Source organism: Melopsittacus undulatus, chromosome 3 (genome assembly GCF_012275295.1).
Source record: "Melopsittacus undulatus isolate bMelUnd1 chromosome 3, bMelUnd1.mat.Z, whole genome shotgun sequence".
Classification (NCBI taxonomy): domain Eukaryota; kingdom Metazoa; phylum Chordata; class Aves; order Psittaciformes; family Psittaculidae; genus Melopsittacus; species Melopsittacus undulatus.
In genome coordinates this window covers 114773889-114791879 of record NC_047529.1, presented here as the reverse complement: position 1 = coordinate 114791879, position 17991 = coordinate 114773889, and the positions used below count along the sequence as shown (strand labels likewise).

The 17991-nt window shown below is 37.3% G+C and overlaps 1 protein-coding gene across 1 annotated transcript in view; it reads left to right on the top strand.

Moving 5' to 3' along the window:
* The window catches only part of BABAM2 (BRISC and BRCA1 A complex member 2), a 155034-nt gene that overhangs the window by 13627 nt on the left and 123416 nt on the right, over positions 1-17991 (top strand). The window contains exons 2-3 of the mRNA XM_034060923.1: positions 2109-2185; positions 11765-11859. Coding sequence (XP_033916814.1) covers positions 2109-2185; positions 11765-11859 — 172 coding nt within the window. The remainder of the gene's footprint in view (positions 1-2108; positions 2186-11764; positions 11860-17991) is intronic.

Genomic DNA, 17991 nt, shown 5'->3' with positions numbered 1-17991 from the left:
GCACTGAATCTTCAGTCTTTCATATTCTCAAACTGATGCTCCTCCCAGTGATGATGGTGGTGCTTCACTATTCTGGCTAAGCCTTACCTAGATCTAATCCATAAAGAAGTAATTCAGACTATTAAATCTAAACATTTTCCAGCTCTGGTCCTGTCATCCAGCATGCTGCATTCCCTTTTCTGTAGCGTTGTTGGCCTGTTTTGTAAGCATCATCTCTTTTCCATCATCAGTCTTCCAATGAAATGTGAAGTAGTATTATAGCAGAAAAAGACCCAGTGAGTTCATTCTTCCTTGATGGAGCAAGATGTGAACTAATCTGTTTTGAAACGTGCTTTCCAGTCAGCTCTGCACACGTTTGATATTGTATGTATACTGTTTCTGTAAATCATTTGCATGGTGCTCTCACAAGACCTTTCTGAAAGTGAAGATAGGACATAGTTGCTTCCCTTTTATTTGCAAGGACAGCGTTCTAATTTCAGTAATGATACTGAAAGAAATTTAGTGTATTGTTGAATCATTGTAGGTTGTTAATTGCATCTGTGTTAGATTCTAGGTGTGCATAAGTGGTTTGCTTACGTTTTCTAGCATTTTTGTTGAAACTTCATCAAAGTGAATTGGTCCAGAGTTCTGTGGTTGCTTCTTTTTGATGAAACTGCATGTGGGCAGAAGTTTGGTTAAATAGTAAATGTAGCTCACTGAATGAAAGCAGTCTCAAATTTTCTGTGTGTGGTTTCCTTAACCTGCAAGTGTAAAGAGAAGAGATTGTAGAGCCAGTGTCTGAGAAAAATGGCTCTCTAAAGCATTTAGAGTATGCTGATGAGAATTAGTGTTGCCCTGTTTGCTGTGATGCCTCTTCTGAGCTAAAGCAGAGCTGCAGGAGTTGTGTTTCTGTCTGATAAGGTAGGATGAAAGGTTTTTTTACTTTTTTCATTGCTTACCTTTTATCCTTTAGTGTCTATATGGCCCAGTAAACATATCTCCTTTCATTATGTTGTCAGCGGTTTGTATTAGAGCTCTATCAGTGATCCAATATATAAGGTTAGTCAAGTTATTTTAACTTTGTCTACCTTGTTTTCACTCTTTCGTCCAGAGCTGGCCAGTATAGCTTTGAGCTTTAAGTGGCTTGCAACAAACCTAGCTCTGGTGGTTGTGGCGTATAAGGATACAAGGCTAGCAAGAAGACTTCTGGGTTCTCAGGATCCCTGGATATGGATAGCAATGTACTGCTGAGGGCTTGCAGTATTTTTGCTACTGGGACCTATCGTGCCTGCAAGCAAATAGTGGTGACAGCTCCAGGAACCGATCCTGTTGGTGAAACAATTTGTGTTGCTGTTTCTCCTTTTGCAGCTGAGATTTTTGGTTCTTTGTTATGCAAAGGTTTTGGCACATGACTTGAAACATTGTGAGAAAGCTAATAATTTCTGACCTAGACACTGAACAGTTTTTCAATGACTCTTGTGTTCATAAAGTACTCACTCATCAGTGTAAGACCCAACTGCTGTTGTGATGCTCTGGATAAACAGGAGTTATGCAATAATCACAGATCATGAACATATGTGCTCAGTTGTCGCAGCCTCAGATACCTGATTCTGAAACTTGCTCACCTGGAGACTTATTGTGAGACTTTTCCACAAGGGAACAATTAAAGCTTGGTGCAGATAAAAGTGACTGAATATTTGTGTATTAAGACTTAGATTCATCTGGATGGCAGGGTTAGAGGGCATGTAACCATGGTACTGTGGCACAGAGTTGTGACCTGCAAAATTATATATGAAGCAGAGAATTTGGTGGCTTAGACTAATTTGTATAGAGTCATATGTGATTCTAATAACACTCTTGAACCAATTGGGTATATATTTTCTGTGTTAAAATGGGGAATAAAAAAGAAAATTGGCACAGATCTTAAAGTTTCTTAAGCTGCTATGCGAACTGCTGGGCAAAGGAGACTGTGCCTCCTGCATCTCTCATCTTTTCTTCTTTTCCAGAATCCTAGGGATGAGTATTTCTAGTATTCTCAACATCTTTATTATGTCAGTTGTTTTTACTCTGTAGAATAATGTCAGCATCTGTAACTGCTTAGCACATTCTTTTCTTATCTTTGTTTTTAGCTGTACATCCTTGACCCCTGGACCTAGCTGTGATCGGTTTAAGCTACATATCCCTTATGCTGGAGAAACACTCAAATGTAAGTTAAAAACTATTGCTATTGCATCTTGGCCTTTCTTTCCGTGTTCTGTACCATATTAAGTTACCAGTGTGTCTAACTTAGGAGTTTTGAGATACCTGTGTTTGTTGTTCTTTTCTTAAAGCTTCAGCTCTAAGAATATGTGACTGTAAGAACATCTAATTTTTAACTTAAGTTTACAGACTTCCTTGATGCTACGAATTTGAAAACATGGATCCTGAAAGCCAAAAGTCACCTCCCAGTATTTCTAATAAAATGTTATGACTAAGACAATCTCATGACCATTTTTAGACTCACTTTTGATTTGTATATGCTTTGTGTTGTTTCCTTCTCTTTTACAAATAATTCCATATTAAGCTCCAATAAAAGTATTCTTTCACCCCTCATTTTGTGAGGGTGGTCAGTAAGTGGAACACTGTATTCAGAGCTTGTGTAGCTTGTATTTCTCCATTCTTGGAAATACTCAAAATGCAACTGGATGTGGTCCTTATCAATCTGCTCTTGGTGACACTGTTCTGGGCTGAGGAATTGGACTAGGCAGACTCCAGAGATGCTGTCCAAGCTCAGCTACCTTGTGGAGTCTGCGGAAAATAATGCTGTCTGGAGGCGCATGTATTTAGTGTGAACAGAAATGGTAAACACTTCAAACACTGCTTTGATAGAATCCATTTAGACTGCATCATACATATGCTAGAGCTCTCCAAGACATTTAAATAAGTTGTATTCCTTCTGTAGTAGTTTTTCTTGTCATTATGTAGAGTGATAAAAGCCTTTCTTTATGAATAGAAATCAACACAATTAAACTTCTTATCACTAGAAGTACTTTAAAGCTTCCATTTGGCACTTACAAAGAAAGTTGACTTTCCCAGAGGGTGGTCTAGAAGTTTGCTTGTGTGTTTGAGAGAGGAGCTAGGCTCGTGTATCAGTCTGTGACTATTTTACCTATTCTAAAAGTATGAAATCATGGCTCAAGAGGCTTTACTAATCATTCCCAAGAGATAAAAATGAAATATGAAGTCCTACCTAGCAATTATTTAAAGAAAAAATAAAGGATATAGCTGTGCATTTATGCAGATTATTTAGTAAATAGTGGCCTCATTTATATGAAGCCAACTGCCTTACTGGGGTAGATTTTGCCTTTATTTAAACTTCTGTTTAAAAATATGTTATCCTGTGTAGCAGACTCAACTTGTTGAGTCTTCACATGTCCTGCAGTGCCTGGTAGATCCTACATGAGACTTGTTTGATGACAACAATCAAGATGCAGTGAGAAGAGGCTTCATTGGATACTGCTGCTTTAGAGAATAGTATTTCTTCTTCTATGGGACCATAGTAACTCTCTTATTTATCACCATACAGGGCCTTACTAGTACATTCTGAGAGCTTTACATCTTTACTTGTTTTTAAGTAGAGGCTATAATTGTTCCAGATTCATAAAAGAAAATTAGTAAATTAAAATGCCTGTATGCAAGGACATAGGAATACAGACTATACTAACATCCTAAATGACTGTAGTCCAGTTAGAATACCTAGAAATACGATTATGGACTATGCCTTAAATTTAAATATTGGGAAATCAGCTGCTTACCCTCCCATCCCAGTTCTTTTATTTTGTACATCACATAAGCAATGAAAGAAAACAGTTATAATGCTGCTGCTCTTGTCCACCTTTGCAAAACCCAAACCATGCATTCTAAGCATGCTATATATTTTAACATGATCAACTGAAAGTGATGTAAACAAGTGTATCTTTTCAGAGGTACCTAATAATAGCAGTGAATTCAAGTAGTAATAATACTCCACATTTCAGCATTACATGTTTGGAAATGCTGTGAATCGTTCAGTCTCACAGCATGTGGAATAAATAGTGATGTGAGCAGATTCAAGAAAGCTTTAATAATTTTGTGTTTAGATCTGTAATGTTGGCAAGGGAAGACGGCCATGGTGTGCAACCAGAGATCTGTAGATGCTTTGTTGTAGGCTGTTGCTAGATATGTTATCTTTCAAAGGCAGAATATTTCTGCAAAGGAAAGTTGCGAAATCTGCCAGAATACAAAGATTGTCTGAAAATACTCAAGATCACAAATGAAAGGTCTTTATTACATGGTACCAAATACAGGCTCAAGTGTGTAGTTCCTTTGTGGTTTGTGTTACATCCTCTTTGCAACAGATCAGATCTTTGCATATCATCAATCATAACCGCTGCCACTGCACAAATACCCTAATATGAATCCTAATGTGTCGAAAACTGTTGGTTTGCTACTTTAGGGAACTATAACTGCATAGTCACAGGCTTTATTTATGAAAGGACAGAAAATTCACTGTTTCTCGAAAAAGGTGAAAGTGCTTGCAGGCTTGCTGACTACCTGTAGTGTAAAACAGTTGTTTTATTAGCTTTGGTAAGGTCTTGTGAGTTAATAATGGCTTGTTCATAACTAATACATTTTCCAAAGATCCAGCTATTTACCTAATCAGGGTTTTTTTGTTTTCAGATGTTATGTTTCACCTTATTCTTGCATGTATTTCGAGCTGCTGGAATGTTATTCAGCCCCACTTAGGAAGCTTGGAGACCTCGGAGATAACCACAATTTTATACTGGCAAAAAGGCTATGTCAATGTGTGTTGTTAGGGGGTTTATAAGGATGCTGAGGAGGAACTCTTCATTAGGGACTGTACTGATAGGACAAGGGGTAATGCGTTAAAACTTAAACAGGGGAAGTTCAGATTAGATATAAGAAGTTCTGTAAGGGTGGTGAGGCACTGGAATGGGTTGCCCAAGGAAGTTGTAAATGCTTCATCCCTGGTGGTGTTCAAGGCCAGGTTGGACAGAGCCTTGGTGATGTGGTTTAGTGTGAGATGTCCTCGTTCACAGCGGGGGGGTTGGAACTGAATGATGTTAAGGTCCTTTCCAACCCAAACTATTCTATGATTCTATGATAAATTAGTTTGTCGTACCATAAATTTTGTGTTTTCATGGCCAGAATGGTTAGAAAACTTGAGCCTACACTTGCATGACTGTCAACTAAAATCTGAGGCAGACATTGTTTTATTAGTTCTTCCAGCACTTAATGCTGTTTTGTTAAACTCAGTGCTTTCCTTTATATTTGCATTTTTCACAGCTCATAATGTTTGACTCCAAGGAGACTAATATCCAGTAAGAGGTTGAATCTGTGTTCCAAGGATAAAACTTATTCTTTCTGGAGAAGTACTTGTGTATTGTCAGGTGAAGTGTTCTGTAACTCTTGCAGATATTTTGGTTTTCCTTGCTAAACCATTGAGGCAGATGTCACAGTGAAAACTGTCAGGCTAAGCAGAGTTCTAAGCTGTAATGGTCTTTATTGAATAATATTAATAATTAAAATACAGCATTAAGAATCAGTTGCTTGGTCATTGCAGTTTTCTTCCAGTGAACCCTGGAATGTCTTGATCTTAGTTTTTCCTTTATCACTCAAGCTTTCACTGCTTCTTGCTACTAACAGAGCCTGACTCTTGGTGGTGTTTTGTTTTTGTGTAGGTTTTTTTTTGCCTATGCTCTTCAGATCTTCTTTTTCAGGCACTGATGCCTCCCTCCCTCTCTCTCTGCCTTTCAGTGCTGTCATCTGGAATTTCACAGTGATTAAACAATGTGTTGCCCTTGCAATGCTACTGTTCTCTGTAGCCTCTTGAACTCTAGTATTTTAATCTCCTGTCTGATTTTCACTGTTTTTCTGTGAGTGGGTTAAAGCTCTGGGTTCTACTGGCACCACTTTGGTTTCCTTGATCTCAAAGAACATTTCTTTTGTCTCATTTAAAGCTTAGCTTTTCCTTTTTTTGCTTCTGATTTCTATTTTTTACTGTCTTACTCATTTTAGTTACAGGTCTTAGAGGAGGAAATCACAGTTTTGCTGCCTAAGTGGTCTAAGAATATTGCTCATAATGTACTGTACAGAATTTCATCTGCCTTTATTCCTGTGATGGACAGCAGCACCACAGCAAAAATAGAATTACTCCTGTATCTTCTCCCAGTAGTAATTTTGTATTTACCAAAGTTCTGTTGTCATTCCAGGAACTGTATCTTTCTTGCCAGCCAATTAATAGTGGGCTCTACAGATAGTCTTTTACTGTATTTGACTTCAAGCCTCTTTTACTGTATTTGACTTCAAGCCTCTAGAGCAAATATCTTTACAGTGGGATTCAGTGACAAGTCAGCAGGTCTGCATTTAGTTCATTTAAATCCTGTCCTGCTGCTGACTACACCGACTTGATATCTTGGTTGCAGGTAGCAGTGAATAACTGATTATTTCTGTACCTGTAAGGACAGTTAACAATGGCTGGTTTAGGTAAGAATTAAGAATTCTTTTATAGAGGGGGTTCATCAGTGGTTTTTGTCCACAACTTGTGTGGCTGTTAGAAGAGATACATTAGCGTTCTGGATACGTGAATAATATGATTCTACTTACTCTCTTTTCCTTTTTAATATTCAATGAAAGCAGTTAATTAATTTTCCCAAAATGGATTCTACACATAGGATTGGCCCCTTACTTCAGCGCTCTTCCGTATTATCCGTGAGTGCATTTCATGATCAGGTAGCATTCTTTAGTAGTATTTAGTAGTATTTTTTATTTGCTTCTTAAAAGCCAAATGGGTCGATCTCCTTTGTATGATGAATTCCATTCAGATTGGTCTTATTCCAGGCTGCAGTGGGCACATACGTTTATTTTCCATACTTAGTGCCAACTTAGACGTTCTTGTGTCAGTAAAAGCTGAAGAATACAGATATGCTCTCAAAAGTAGAGTTTAGGAAGTTAACTGGTACATTGTTTCCTAATTTTGCTGCCTTCAGGTAAATGGGGATATTAACGTGCTGGCACCCCATCTTTCAATACTACCAAATACATGGTATGGTTAACAAAAAGAAAGAAGAATACCTCAAAAAGGAAGTTATCAGGAGGGGAAAAACTATATATAGGAGAGGCCAGTGGAAAGCATCTATAAGAATTTAAGAAATTTCTCTGTTTGAGAGTTATACGTGTCTTGCTTTAAGTCAATCCCTACTACTTTGTTAGAATCGCTTATGCATGTTTATAGATGAGAGAAGAACAGTGTGTGTGTGTTTTAAAGAAATTATAGATTTAAATATGATTTTTTTTTACCATTGGGAGCATATTATCTTTTCTTTTGAAATTCTGTAAAGTAAAATATTTCAAAATATAATGTTGTTTGCCTGAGGAGATAAAAGGAAGAGACAGTAATATTTTTGGATAATGAAAAGAGAAAGATCTACCATACATCCCTTTTCTTCTACATTTATCTTCAAGCCCATGGCTTTGACTTTATTAAAGTAATTTTGAATTCTGTACTAGTATTTAATTGGAAGTATAATTCCAGTGAAGTAATTATTGTCTAGTATATCTATAGAAATAAGAGAAATACAATATAAGTGTGAAGGTTTTGCTTTCTTTGTTCTAATAGTGGGATAGTCATGGTCAGTAGCGATGAGAACAACACTGTCAAGGGAATAACGGTTGAAACAGGAGGATCTGCATACTTGTGGGTTCTAGATGCAAGGGAAAGGGTATTTGTTTCATTTAGGTGAGAAGGGGAGGGAATGCAGGGGGTTTTGCTGGTTTTGCTTTCCAAATTAGAACAGTAACCATTCTCAGACTCTTTAAGCACAATAATTTTGCAAATGGCTTTATTGGTTGAAAATGTTATGGTTTTGTCACAGCACAATTATATTGAAAGAAGGTAAACTACTGGTAAACTGCAGTTATTAAACTAAATTTGTAATTGTAAACTGCTAAAAAAAATGGTAAAAAATGTGTATTTCTACTAGGTCGTGACAAACTGGTACCTTGTAATTCAAAATATTGAACACCTTATATTTTGTGAGCCCAATGCAGAGACTTGTGTTAACATTAATGTGAAGTAAAACCAGCTTTGCTGTTGCTTTGGCCATTGTTTTTGTTTCAATACCTCGTATTTGACTGTAAAGAAGCATTTTTTAATTTATGTGTCATATTCCTGCCAAGCAAACTGTTCACTGCAGTTTTAATTTCTCTGGTTCGTGGTATTTAACAAGAAAAAAATTCAGATTTGGGATTGTTTCCCTTTAGTCTTTAGTCTGATTTTGAATGGTGTGTTCTTGTATTGAATATGTATCTTATGAAAATAGCTCATGCTCATAGTTGTGAAGAGAGCAAACTCATTCCATAGTACCCAGTCTTCTGAGAGTCAGAGGTGTTGCTTTTTCTGTCCTTATAGGGTAAAATAAGCAAGACATAAGAGAAACTATGTGGAAGAGGAGAGAATGGAAAAGATAGAAAGGCCACGTATCATGCGGGTGAATGTCTAACACGGTTCAGGAAAAGGTTCTTTTTTCTTTCCTTTTAGCAGCTAGCTGAATGCATTTGGATTCATGGCATAAGTGAGACTTATTAGAATAAGATTTGACCAAGGGGTGCGTTTTTCCTTTTTAAGTCTGTGGAAAAAAAATGTTCTAAGGTTAGATCTTCAATAGTAAGATGCTGTATTTATCTGCCAGAATGAAAACCACTGATGATAGAAAGCACAGCTTTTCTCTGTTTACATTGAAATGGAAATGCCATTTTGTTCTGAACTTTTTTGTCTTTAATGTCACCCAGCCTGTGTGAGGTTTGATTGTAGCAAAATAAATTGGGGTTTATGTTTGGATAAAACCCTATGGTACTGTAGGAAGAGAGTGTTGTGTTTCTGGTTTAGTTAGAAAATCAGGACAACAGCATCATTTGATTGGTTCCATGGGGTTGTAAAATGTTTTGAGTATGTCTCAGCACTACTGTTTTGTTATTGTATGAGCAACAGGAACTGAAATAATAGTTTTGCTTATTTTGAACCCTGGAGAACCCTTCAGCCATGTACTGTGTAGCGTTTTGGAAGATGACTATACTATAGGGAAAAATAATCTCGATACACATGGGTTTCAAAATTACTTTTACTAAAGGGACTTGGGAGTTTGGATTTGAGGCATGTTTATCCTAGGCCAGTAGAAGCAATTACAGCAATTATAACAGTAACAGAAAATAAAATATCACAATGTTAATTTTGACTCTGGATTCTGATCCTTGTACTGAGTAGCTCTGTGATGGCAGTAGATGGTGAAAACTTCTTAAACCAAAATACCTGCATGGTTAGTCATTCACAGTGAATAAGGAGATGTACCACTTGGTAGGAGAAGGGGTGTGACAGAAAGTAATAAAGAACAACTATGGGCATGTAAGAGAGGTAGTAGATTGGTTTGACCAGCCGCAACCATGATGTGCCTAACTTCAGCATGACCATGCATCACACCTGGGTGGTCAGAAAGGGTCTTGTCCTTAGGTATTGGTCCTGGTTCCACAGCAGGAATCACTGCATGGATATGCAGCTGACCTAAACCTCAAATTGTGAAAGTTTACCCCTTAGCATTTTAAACTAATAATGCCAATTTCAGTTTACTGTCATACTGCAGCACTGCTTATGATGGTGTACTGGGGGCTGCTGTGAATTCACTGCATGCTATAGAACTGAAAACACTGGGGCGAAACAAGTTTGTACCTGCTTGAACTTTCACATTGCACCTAGTGTAGTTCACCCATTACTGTGGAGCTTGCAGACTTGAATATGGTTTATGGCAGTCTCACTACTCTTAGAAGAGTCTTGGAGTCACCTCATGATCTAAGGTTCTATAACAGCTTTTCACTAATCAAATATGGAGTTATAACATGAAAAATATGAAGCTATTTTGATCCTTTTTTTTATTCTGAGCATCTTTTTGTAGTGTCTGTGTAGTTGGAGTGCAGCTCCTGGTGAACAGAGCTGTAGTTATGTGCACTGTTCCATCAATTCTGTTAAAACAGGAATGCAGAGAATGAAAAGCATGTAACTAGCAACTGCAATATGAAAAGTGTGTGTTAAATGAGTTACTTAGCATCACATAAGAACATGGTAAGACCACAGATACAGTTCTTTCCTTCAGAGTAGCACTGGGTTACCTAAGTCACAGGCCAAGCTTTTTCATTATGCTGTGTTCTGAGTTATTCCTAACATACCTTTATCTAAGCAAAGATCAGTCAAAGACTGTATAGAGGTGCCATCTCCTTCAACACATAACCTCAAGAGTTGCCTGCCCTGGATGTAGAAATTGGTGAGGTTGTTGCAAGGAGCAATGCACAACTTTTTAATTGTAGTATGAAGAAAAGGGTTGAGTTATGGTGGCATAGGAACTATCCAGTCTAATGTCAACTTTCCTGAGTTTTGTTGCTTCATTAAGGTTTAGGCAGTCTAGTAATCATTTTCTCTTGCTTAATATAGGTGCCTTTCTTAGTGCAAGTTGATGCAGTATCCTCTAGGATTGATGCCTGTTTCGTCCTTCTTTGAAATAAATGAAAGATTGATTTTTGTTGACTGTGTTGGGTATTTTAACTGGCAGACTTCTGTTACTTGCCATGTCCCATACTTACATGTGCTCCTGACAGTTGTGAAAGGAAGGAGTGCGGGCAGGATAAACCCACACTGTGTTCTACAGAGTCTCATGATCAGGGTGTTCATGTTTTAGAGTGATACTGTAGAGCATACCTACAGCAGCCTGGCTGTGGGCTTCTTGGTGGTGAGCCCTTATCCTCTGCAAATTAATCCTTACAGCATCCTTACTTCCAGCAAGAGCCAGGATAAGTTTACGAAATGTTAGCAATTATAATTGTCACCTTGAATGTCTTGTGCACCTTGACTTCTTTCTTCTAATGCTTGCTCCTCACAAATATGCTTTATGTAAAAGCTCAGTTATGTTGTCATCATAAAGAGGAAAGCATGATCATGGGTGGGTTGTTGTAAGACCTCACATGCAGATGACCACCTCAACCTATATGAATTCTGAAGTATGTTTACTAGTGAAGTAATACAACCCAAATTTCATTGCACTGTCACGTTAGTAATTAACTGTATATCTTGTGACACTGACAAGATCAAAACTCAGTGCCAAGCTGTGATGAAGTTTTATGGTTTCAGTTAATTTTAGTCTTTCCATTTAGATGCATAATACTGCATTTCTCTTGGCCTGAATTTGGATAGTTGGAATGGTTCCTATTGAACTGCATGTTCCTCCTTCTAAGAGTTGGGGGTGGCAAGGAGACTGGGGAGTAAGTGCTACTAAGTTTTGAAAGCTTCAGTATTTTGAAAATTCCAATCTTAGTAGTTTGCATTTGACTTTAAGTTAATATGCCAAGCACAGCAGTCTAAATGTGGCACTTCTTAAAAACAAGATTACTTTTCTAAGTTGATGGTTTAGGCAACCCTCAGTAGTGTTTGAATTGCCATTTGAGATATGAAGCAATAATGTATTTCATGTTTCATTGCTTGCAGAGGAGGAAGAAGCTGTGCCTCAGGAATTTGACTTCATCCCCCAAAACATCTGATGCTTATCTTGCATGTGAAGTTTTGTAAAATATACGGACATATACATGAAATATATTTAATGTAGCTATCAAATTTTATATTAAAATGTGTATCATATATACAGTATTGTATGTATTTATAAGCACATACATAAAAATGCAAACAATGTTTTCATTTATTACTTTTCAGGGGATATAATTTTCAATGCTCACTATCCTGACCTGCCACCAGATTTTATCTTTGGAGAGGATGCTGAATTTTTGCCAGATCCTTCTGCCTTGCATGTAAGTACTTCACTGTTTGAGAGCCTTACACTATGCAAGGAGACTTGGCTTCTTTAAAACAGTTCAGCAGTAGCAATTTTCTAACAATGCAGAATAAAGAGAAGAACCCACCTTTGTTCTCGTTGTTATGTGAATATAAACACTTCGTCTTCTAATGTGATTTAAAGTTGAATTCATAAATGTGGGTTGTTTTTTTATATGTATTTTAATCAAGATGACATTTACAGAAACTATTCAGAGTATCTTTAAGAATATGTCTGTTTAATATTTGACTGTCTTAATAGGTCTGTCTCATCAGAAAGGATTATCAATTGTGTCTTTAAAAAGCATTTAGAAAGTAGCATAATTGTGTGTAGTGATGTTGATCTCTGTTTTCTTGTGAGGAAGGATAGAGCCAGGTTGTATGTTGTTGGAACCACTACATCAAAGAAAGGTAGCTGCTCATATGTGTTAGTGTTACCATCAAGACAAAGAAATGCCCTTCTAAAAGGTGGGAGGATCAGGAATTAGCAATGAGATATTTTTACACAACCTTATTACTGTGGAAAAGAAATACCCTGAAACCAAGCATTTTGTTGCCTATTCAAAATTAGCCTCAAGTAGTAAAGCCTTGTTTGAAAAATCATAGAATCACAGAATGGTTTGGGTTGGAAGGGGCCTTAAAGCTCATCCAGTTCCAACCTTCCTGCCATGAGCAGGGGCACTTTCCACTAGATCACGTTGCTCAAAGCCCCATCCAACCTTGTCTAATAGGAAGCTATTAATGCTTTTAAAATACTTTTCCTTCTCAGAAGTTACTAAAACCATATTAAGGTGTTTTGAAACCTGGAGTGTTTATCTCTTTTACTCTCCCACTCTCTTTGGGCTCTATTCTGATGCCTTTGCAGATCTGAAGCCTTGTTTCTGGGTTGACAGTATCGTTTGTCAATAAATCGGAGTTGGGCACATTTTCTTTTTCCAGTAAGTCTGCAGTGCTTATAGTTATGTTCCAGAGTTTAGTGGCTGTGTCAGAAAAGTATGCCTTTGCCAGAGAGCTCTACTGTAATTCCTGCTTGGTCACTTCCTCTGTACTTACAGCGTTTATTAGAAAATTGACCAAAAATCAATTGACACCTTAAATATTTCATTTTATAGGGTGCCTGTAGGGATATATGGGAGTCACTGGCACAAACATGCAGCTGGGTATTGTTCCTTAATTGGACTCCTCCTAGTGTAGGGTCTTGCTAGGCTCTTTGCATAGTCCTCTCCTGCAGCCTCTTGTGTTTTATGAGCATGCCTCCAGAGCTCCACAAAGCAAGTTAGAGGCTATTGTGCTGTACTGTTCAGTGCTGGGGTACATGTGTCATGGTGGATGAACACAAGGCAGTGGCCACAGACTTGAACACGTCCTTCACGTGTGATGTGACAGATGTGTTCTTTTTTTGCTGTTAGCTTTATTCACTTCACAGTAAGGTATATTAAGAAGCTACACAATCTTAAAATAATTAGTTTTAATAATTATTTTTAGCATGACTAGCAGAGTTTTTAAAAGGTGAATGTCTTCTTTCCCCAGTCACTTTGCTGTTAAGCTTCCAGGCCCCTTTGGGAAGGAGGCAGGCTGCTGCTGAAGAATTATTTGTTAGTCATTCATAGGAAAGGTTTTTCTTTATAAGATAAATCTAGAATTGTTTTTATACTCTTTTATTTACTACTTCTCCTATTCTCCCCTTCTTATGTTTTGTTTTTTCAGTCTTACAACTTCCTGACAAGTATTCATTCTAGCAACCACTTTCTGCACTTGATGTTAAAGAAAGAGGAGCACTTTTTAATGCTTTTTAAAAGCTGACATCAATAACAAATAGAAAATGAGATATTAAATAAAGACAATTGGGGGCATCTTACAGATATGCTATTCAGATGGAAAAGTTTGCTGGGAGTGATATGGTGCCATATTTCTCATGTGAAAAGAAGTCATTAACAAGGATAAAAACTTCTTTAGTTTTCTTTCTTTCTTTCTTACTTTGTTCATTAATAATGCTTCCTTCGGGAGTGTTGTTTTTCTCCTGCCTAAGCACAGAACAGACTTCCTATCCTCTTTGTTGGATAGTGTCTTGAAGAGCCATTCTCTCCTTGATAGGTGATGATATATGAACCATCCTATTTTAAAATTAATTAAAAACAGTCCAAAAAAGAAATTTGCAAGTCAACAGCATTCTTTTGGCCATTATACCTTACTATTGTATTCACTATGTAAATGTAACCTTTTTTGATAAGGTTCTTGGTCATTCTTTTGCAGTCCATCCTGATGTTATCAGAGTGCATTATCTCTACCTTGCAGCTGTGGTCTATATGGAGTATTTTTGCTTTTGCATTTGCCTTTTAGTGTTCAACATGGTTTGCAGAGTTTCTCTTCAGAATGTTACATTAACAATTAAGCTAAATATTTGAATAAGTCTCTTTCTTTCCACAAATCTCTGAGCTGTTTAATGAAGATAATTTTAATTGAATTCCAAGATATTAGCAGGATTCTTTTATGTGTTACCATGTCTTTCTACTGAATATAAATAAAAATAGATTAGCATGTTGAATGTGATTTAATGCTCTTAATCTCAAGCAGTCTTCTGATAGTTTTGATGCAATGTTTCCTGGCAATCAAAACAAAATCTACCATGCACAAAAGCATGTAGATGGCATTAAATGAGGAGTGCAGTCTCTAAGTAAGTAATATGTACATCTAGATCTGTGGGAATTCTGATGTTAAGCCTTCCTGTGCTGCTCTCATCTGCCTGAATGTCTTGTTTTCCAAGCAGAAGTCATCACACACTTATATGGCTTGAGTCAGGCATCATGCTTAGCTTGAAATGAGAACCAGGTACTCCAGATTCCTCAAGCTTATGTGGCTTTAATAGAGGCTGTTGGTAGAGCTCCCTGAAGACATTTGAATAGCTGTGCTGCAGATGGCTTCAGTCACTCCTTCAGTTTCCATGGCCATGGGCAGACCTTCGAGTTAGGCTTTCACCAAGCATGCTAATAGGTGTTCAGTTAAGCAGCTTATAGGCAGACAGCTAAAACAAGATTCCAGAAATACTGCATTTTAAAAAGTAGATGCTGTAGGTGACGACTTCATACTATGGTTTGGTTGTGTGGGGTTTTTTTCTGAAGGATTCCTAAATAGTTGGGGCAGTGTTTCTGCACTGGGGTGATACATTGAGTGCTTTTTAATAAGCAGAGCTAATCAACTGCTTTGTTAAACTGGTATTGCAGTTGCAGAATCAAGTTGAAAATGCTCATTGAAACTCAGTTTTGCTTCTATGTCTTGCACAAATATTGGAAGTCACTTCAGTTTGAAACTCGTGTTGAATCTCAAGTTTAGCATTGCAGAATATATGGTTGTTTAAATGCCTTACCAGAAGTACTTACTCCGCTGGTCACAGGGTCTGATTGTGTGCATTCTGATCTTACTCTAGAATGATGTAGACATCGAGGAACAACTTAACAGAGGGGAAACTGTTCCTTATATTTTGGGTTGGGTTCTTTTTATAATACAGTTTCAGTTACAGTCAAGGCTAAATTCTTCAGGTTGATAATGCTATTCACACTAGAAACAGACTTGTTTATTTCTTTATTTTCATTAAAAATGTACTCAACTATTGCATGCATTTGATACTTGTGTATAGTATGCATAAATAAGATCAGCTTCTCTCAATGTAAATAAAAAGCTTCCCTGCTCTAGTGTTTATTCATTTTGGACAACAAGTATTAGAAATGTATTTTAAAAACAACCTATGATTCATTTGGTTCTGATTAAAAATTCAGTTGGCACAAAACAAGATTAGTGATTGTGTGCGGATGAGATTAATTTGGAGCTCATTACAATGACGCCAGTTTGAGTAACAAGAATTGTTTGTTATGTTAGCCTAGTTGATTGTTAATGTGAGCCAGTTAATAACTGGAGTGCTTATGCAAAATGTTAACCCCAGTTTTCCAGTGATTTTGAAATATATTCTGTTTGGCAAAGAGGAGACAATAGCAGTACATGCAAGCTAACTGTCAGTTTAAGGCTTTGGGTTTCTTAGCATCCTACTTCAGGTCTCCAGCTAGTCTTCCCAGAATTACTGTGCCCACCCACTGATATCAAAAAGGCTCCATTAGCCTCATTGGGCATGGAGGCAAGAGGACATTAGCATTTCCTGAAGCTTAGTAAGTGCTGAATGAGGTCCTTGTGGGATAGTATATATGGGAATACTTAGTGTTAGTAACATGCATTGGTGTGGGAGAGGGAGGAGGGCACTGCCATCACAGAACTTCAGAGAATGGGCCACTGCTTTCCTCGTGCCAGTGCATAGTATTGGGAGGATTGTTTCCCTTTGTCTGATTGTTATTACTGAGTGCACATTTCAGTCACTGTGGAGTTGATTCAGCTAATTGTGTGCATTGAGTGAATTGGCTGTCATGCTCTATATCTTCTGTAAAACAATGTTTATTTTAAGTTCTTGTATTTGTAGTTATTAGACTCCATATTTATCATTTGTCTATATGATGACTGTCATGAAGGCTGTATTGCTTTCTATAGCTGTGTTCAGAATCTTAATCATTATTACTGTCAACTTGCTGATTTAGCTTTTAATGAGTAATGTAGAGATCCTTTAAATATCTGCCTATTCCATAATTGTTGTTCATTTACTATCAAGTGCATGAGACAGATGTTTAACAGCATCAATTGTTCCTATGCTCACAGTAACTGCAAAAAAGCCCAAATACCCCTTATGTTAGCTAATGCCATTTGAACTATTTTGTTCTAGAAAGTCTGTCTGTTGTATTACTGGCAAAGACGCAGGTGTTACGTGTTCTAGTATGAAAGCCCCACATAAGAGCAATGAGCACGATTGTTTTCAGAATATGACATTAAACTTTAAAATCATGCAGCGGGTTCTCTTTGTCTGGGAAATGTGTGGGTAAGTTCAAGTTATTTTGGCATTACTGTCACTTCTGCTTGCTTTATTTGGGATGGCAGCAGCAGATTTCGTTCTTGGTCCTCTAACCTATTACACTTGTACTGAAAGCCTTAAATTACTTTGTTTTCAGTTGAACTTGGGGAATTTAAGTGAAACCGAATGCGGGATTGGATCCTGCATTTCATTATATTTTTTTCTTGTTTTAAACTTCTTTATATTCATTTTTTTGTGTTCACTTTTTAGTCATGTCCTGGCTTTCTGTGTCAAGATGTGTTTTGATGATTTATAATCTAGTGCTATTTGCTGTTTGATCTTCTAAAATGAATGTGAGTTCTGAAAACTGTTTATTCCTGTCCTTTTATATCAGTCCTACCCATTTTTATGTGTTGGGGATGTATGTGTGCATATATGTACACATATATATTGTAAATGCATATGGTTGCTGAGGTTTGTGTATTATGGATAGGCAGTGGTAACAAAGTCACGTTTTATACCATCAGAAGAGTAATTTAACTCAGGAACTTTCCCAACAGAAGGACCTTTTGGCCCATATTGTTGGCTTTCATGGTATACATTTTTGTCCATGTTTTCAAACAATAGAGTTATTGCTCTTTAAGCCAGACCTGAAAGGATCTAATTTTGGGTGTATTTTGGTCTGGGTTTGATGCCTGAGCTCCATGCAGTTCCCCCAGGCAATCCTCCTTTTTTCTTCCTTGATGCAGCTAACAAGGGCTATCCCAAACCAGGCACAGGTTTTCTGCCTTTTATTTTTGCTGTGCTTGTACTTGACTTAAAGTCCCAAAAGAGGATTCTGGCTGGGAATCCTCTCCTGGGGTGACCTGGTCAGCTTGACTATAACCTGTGTGAGGCTAGAATCCAGGAAGTCCTTTTGAGAAGTCATACGGTGCTGAGAGCAAGGGTTAGGATTGTCTGTGTATCTATGTGGTACAGTTCAGCAGAAAGAATTCAAGATGATGACAGAAAACAAGGTTTTCCTAGCATCCTTCCATTTCCTCTTCCTTCAAGGCCTTTCAATATTGGTAAATTACTCCTTTTCCTCCTTGTTTTAGTGTTCTGAATTCCTCTTCTAGCTTCTCCATTTTATTTGTCCTCTTAGTCTAAAACATTTATATTTATAGGGCTGAGAGGGGGTTAGCTACATTGTATTACTTTGTGATTTTTCTGTTCATCTAAATCG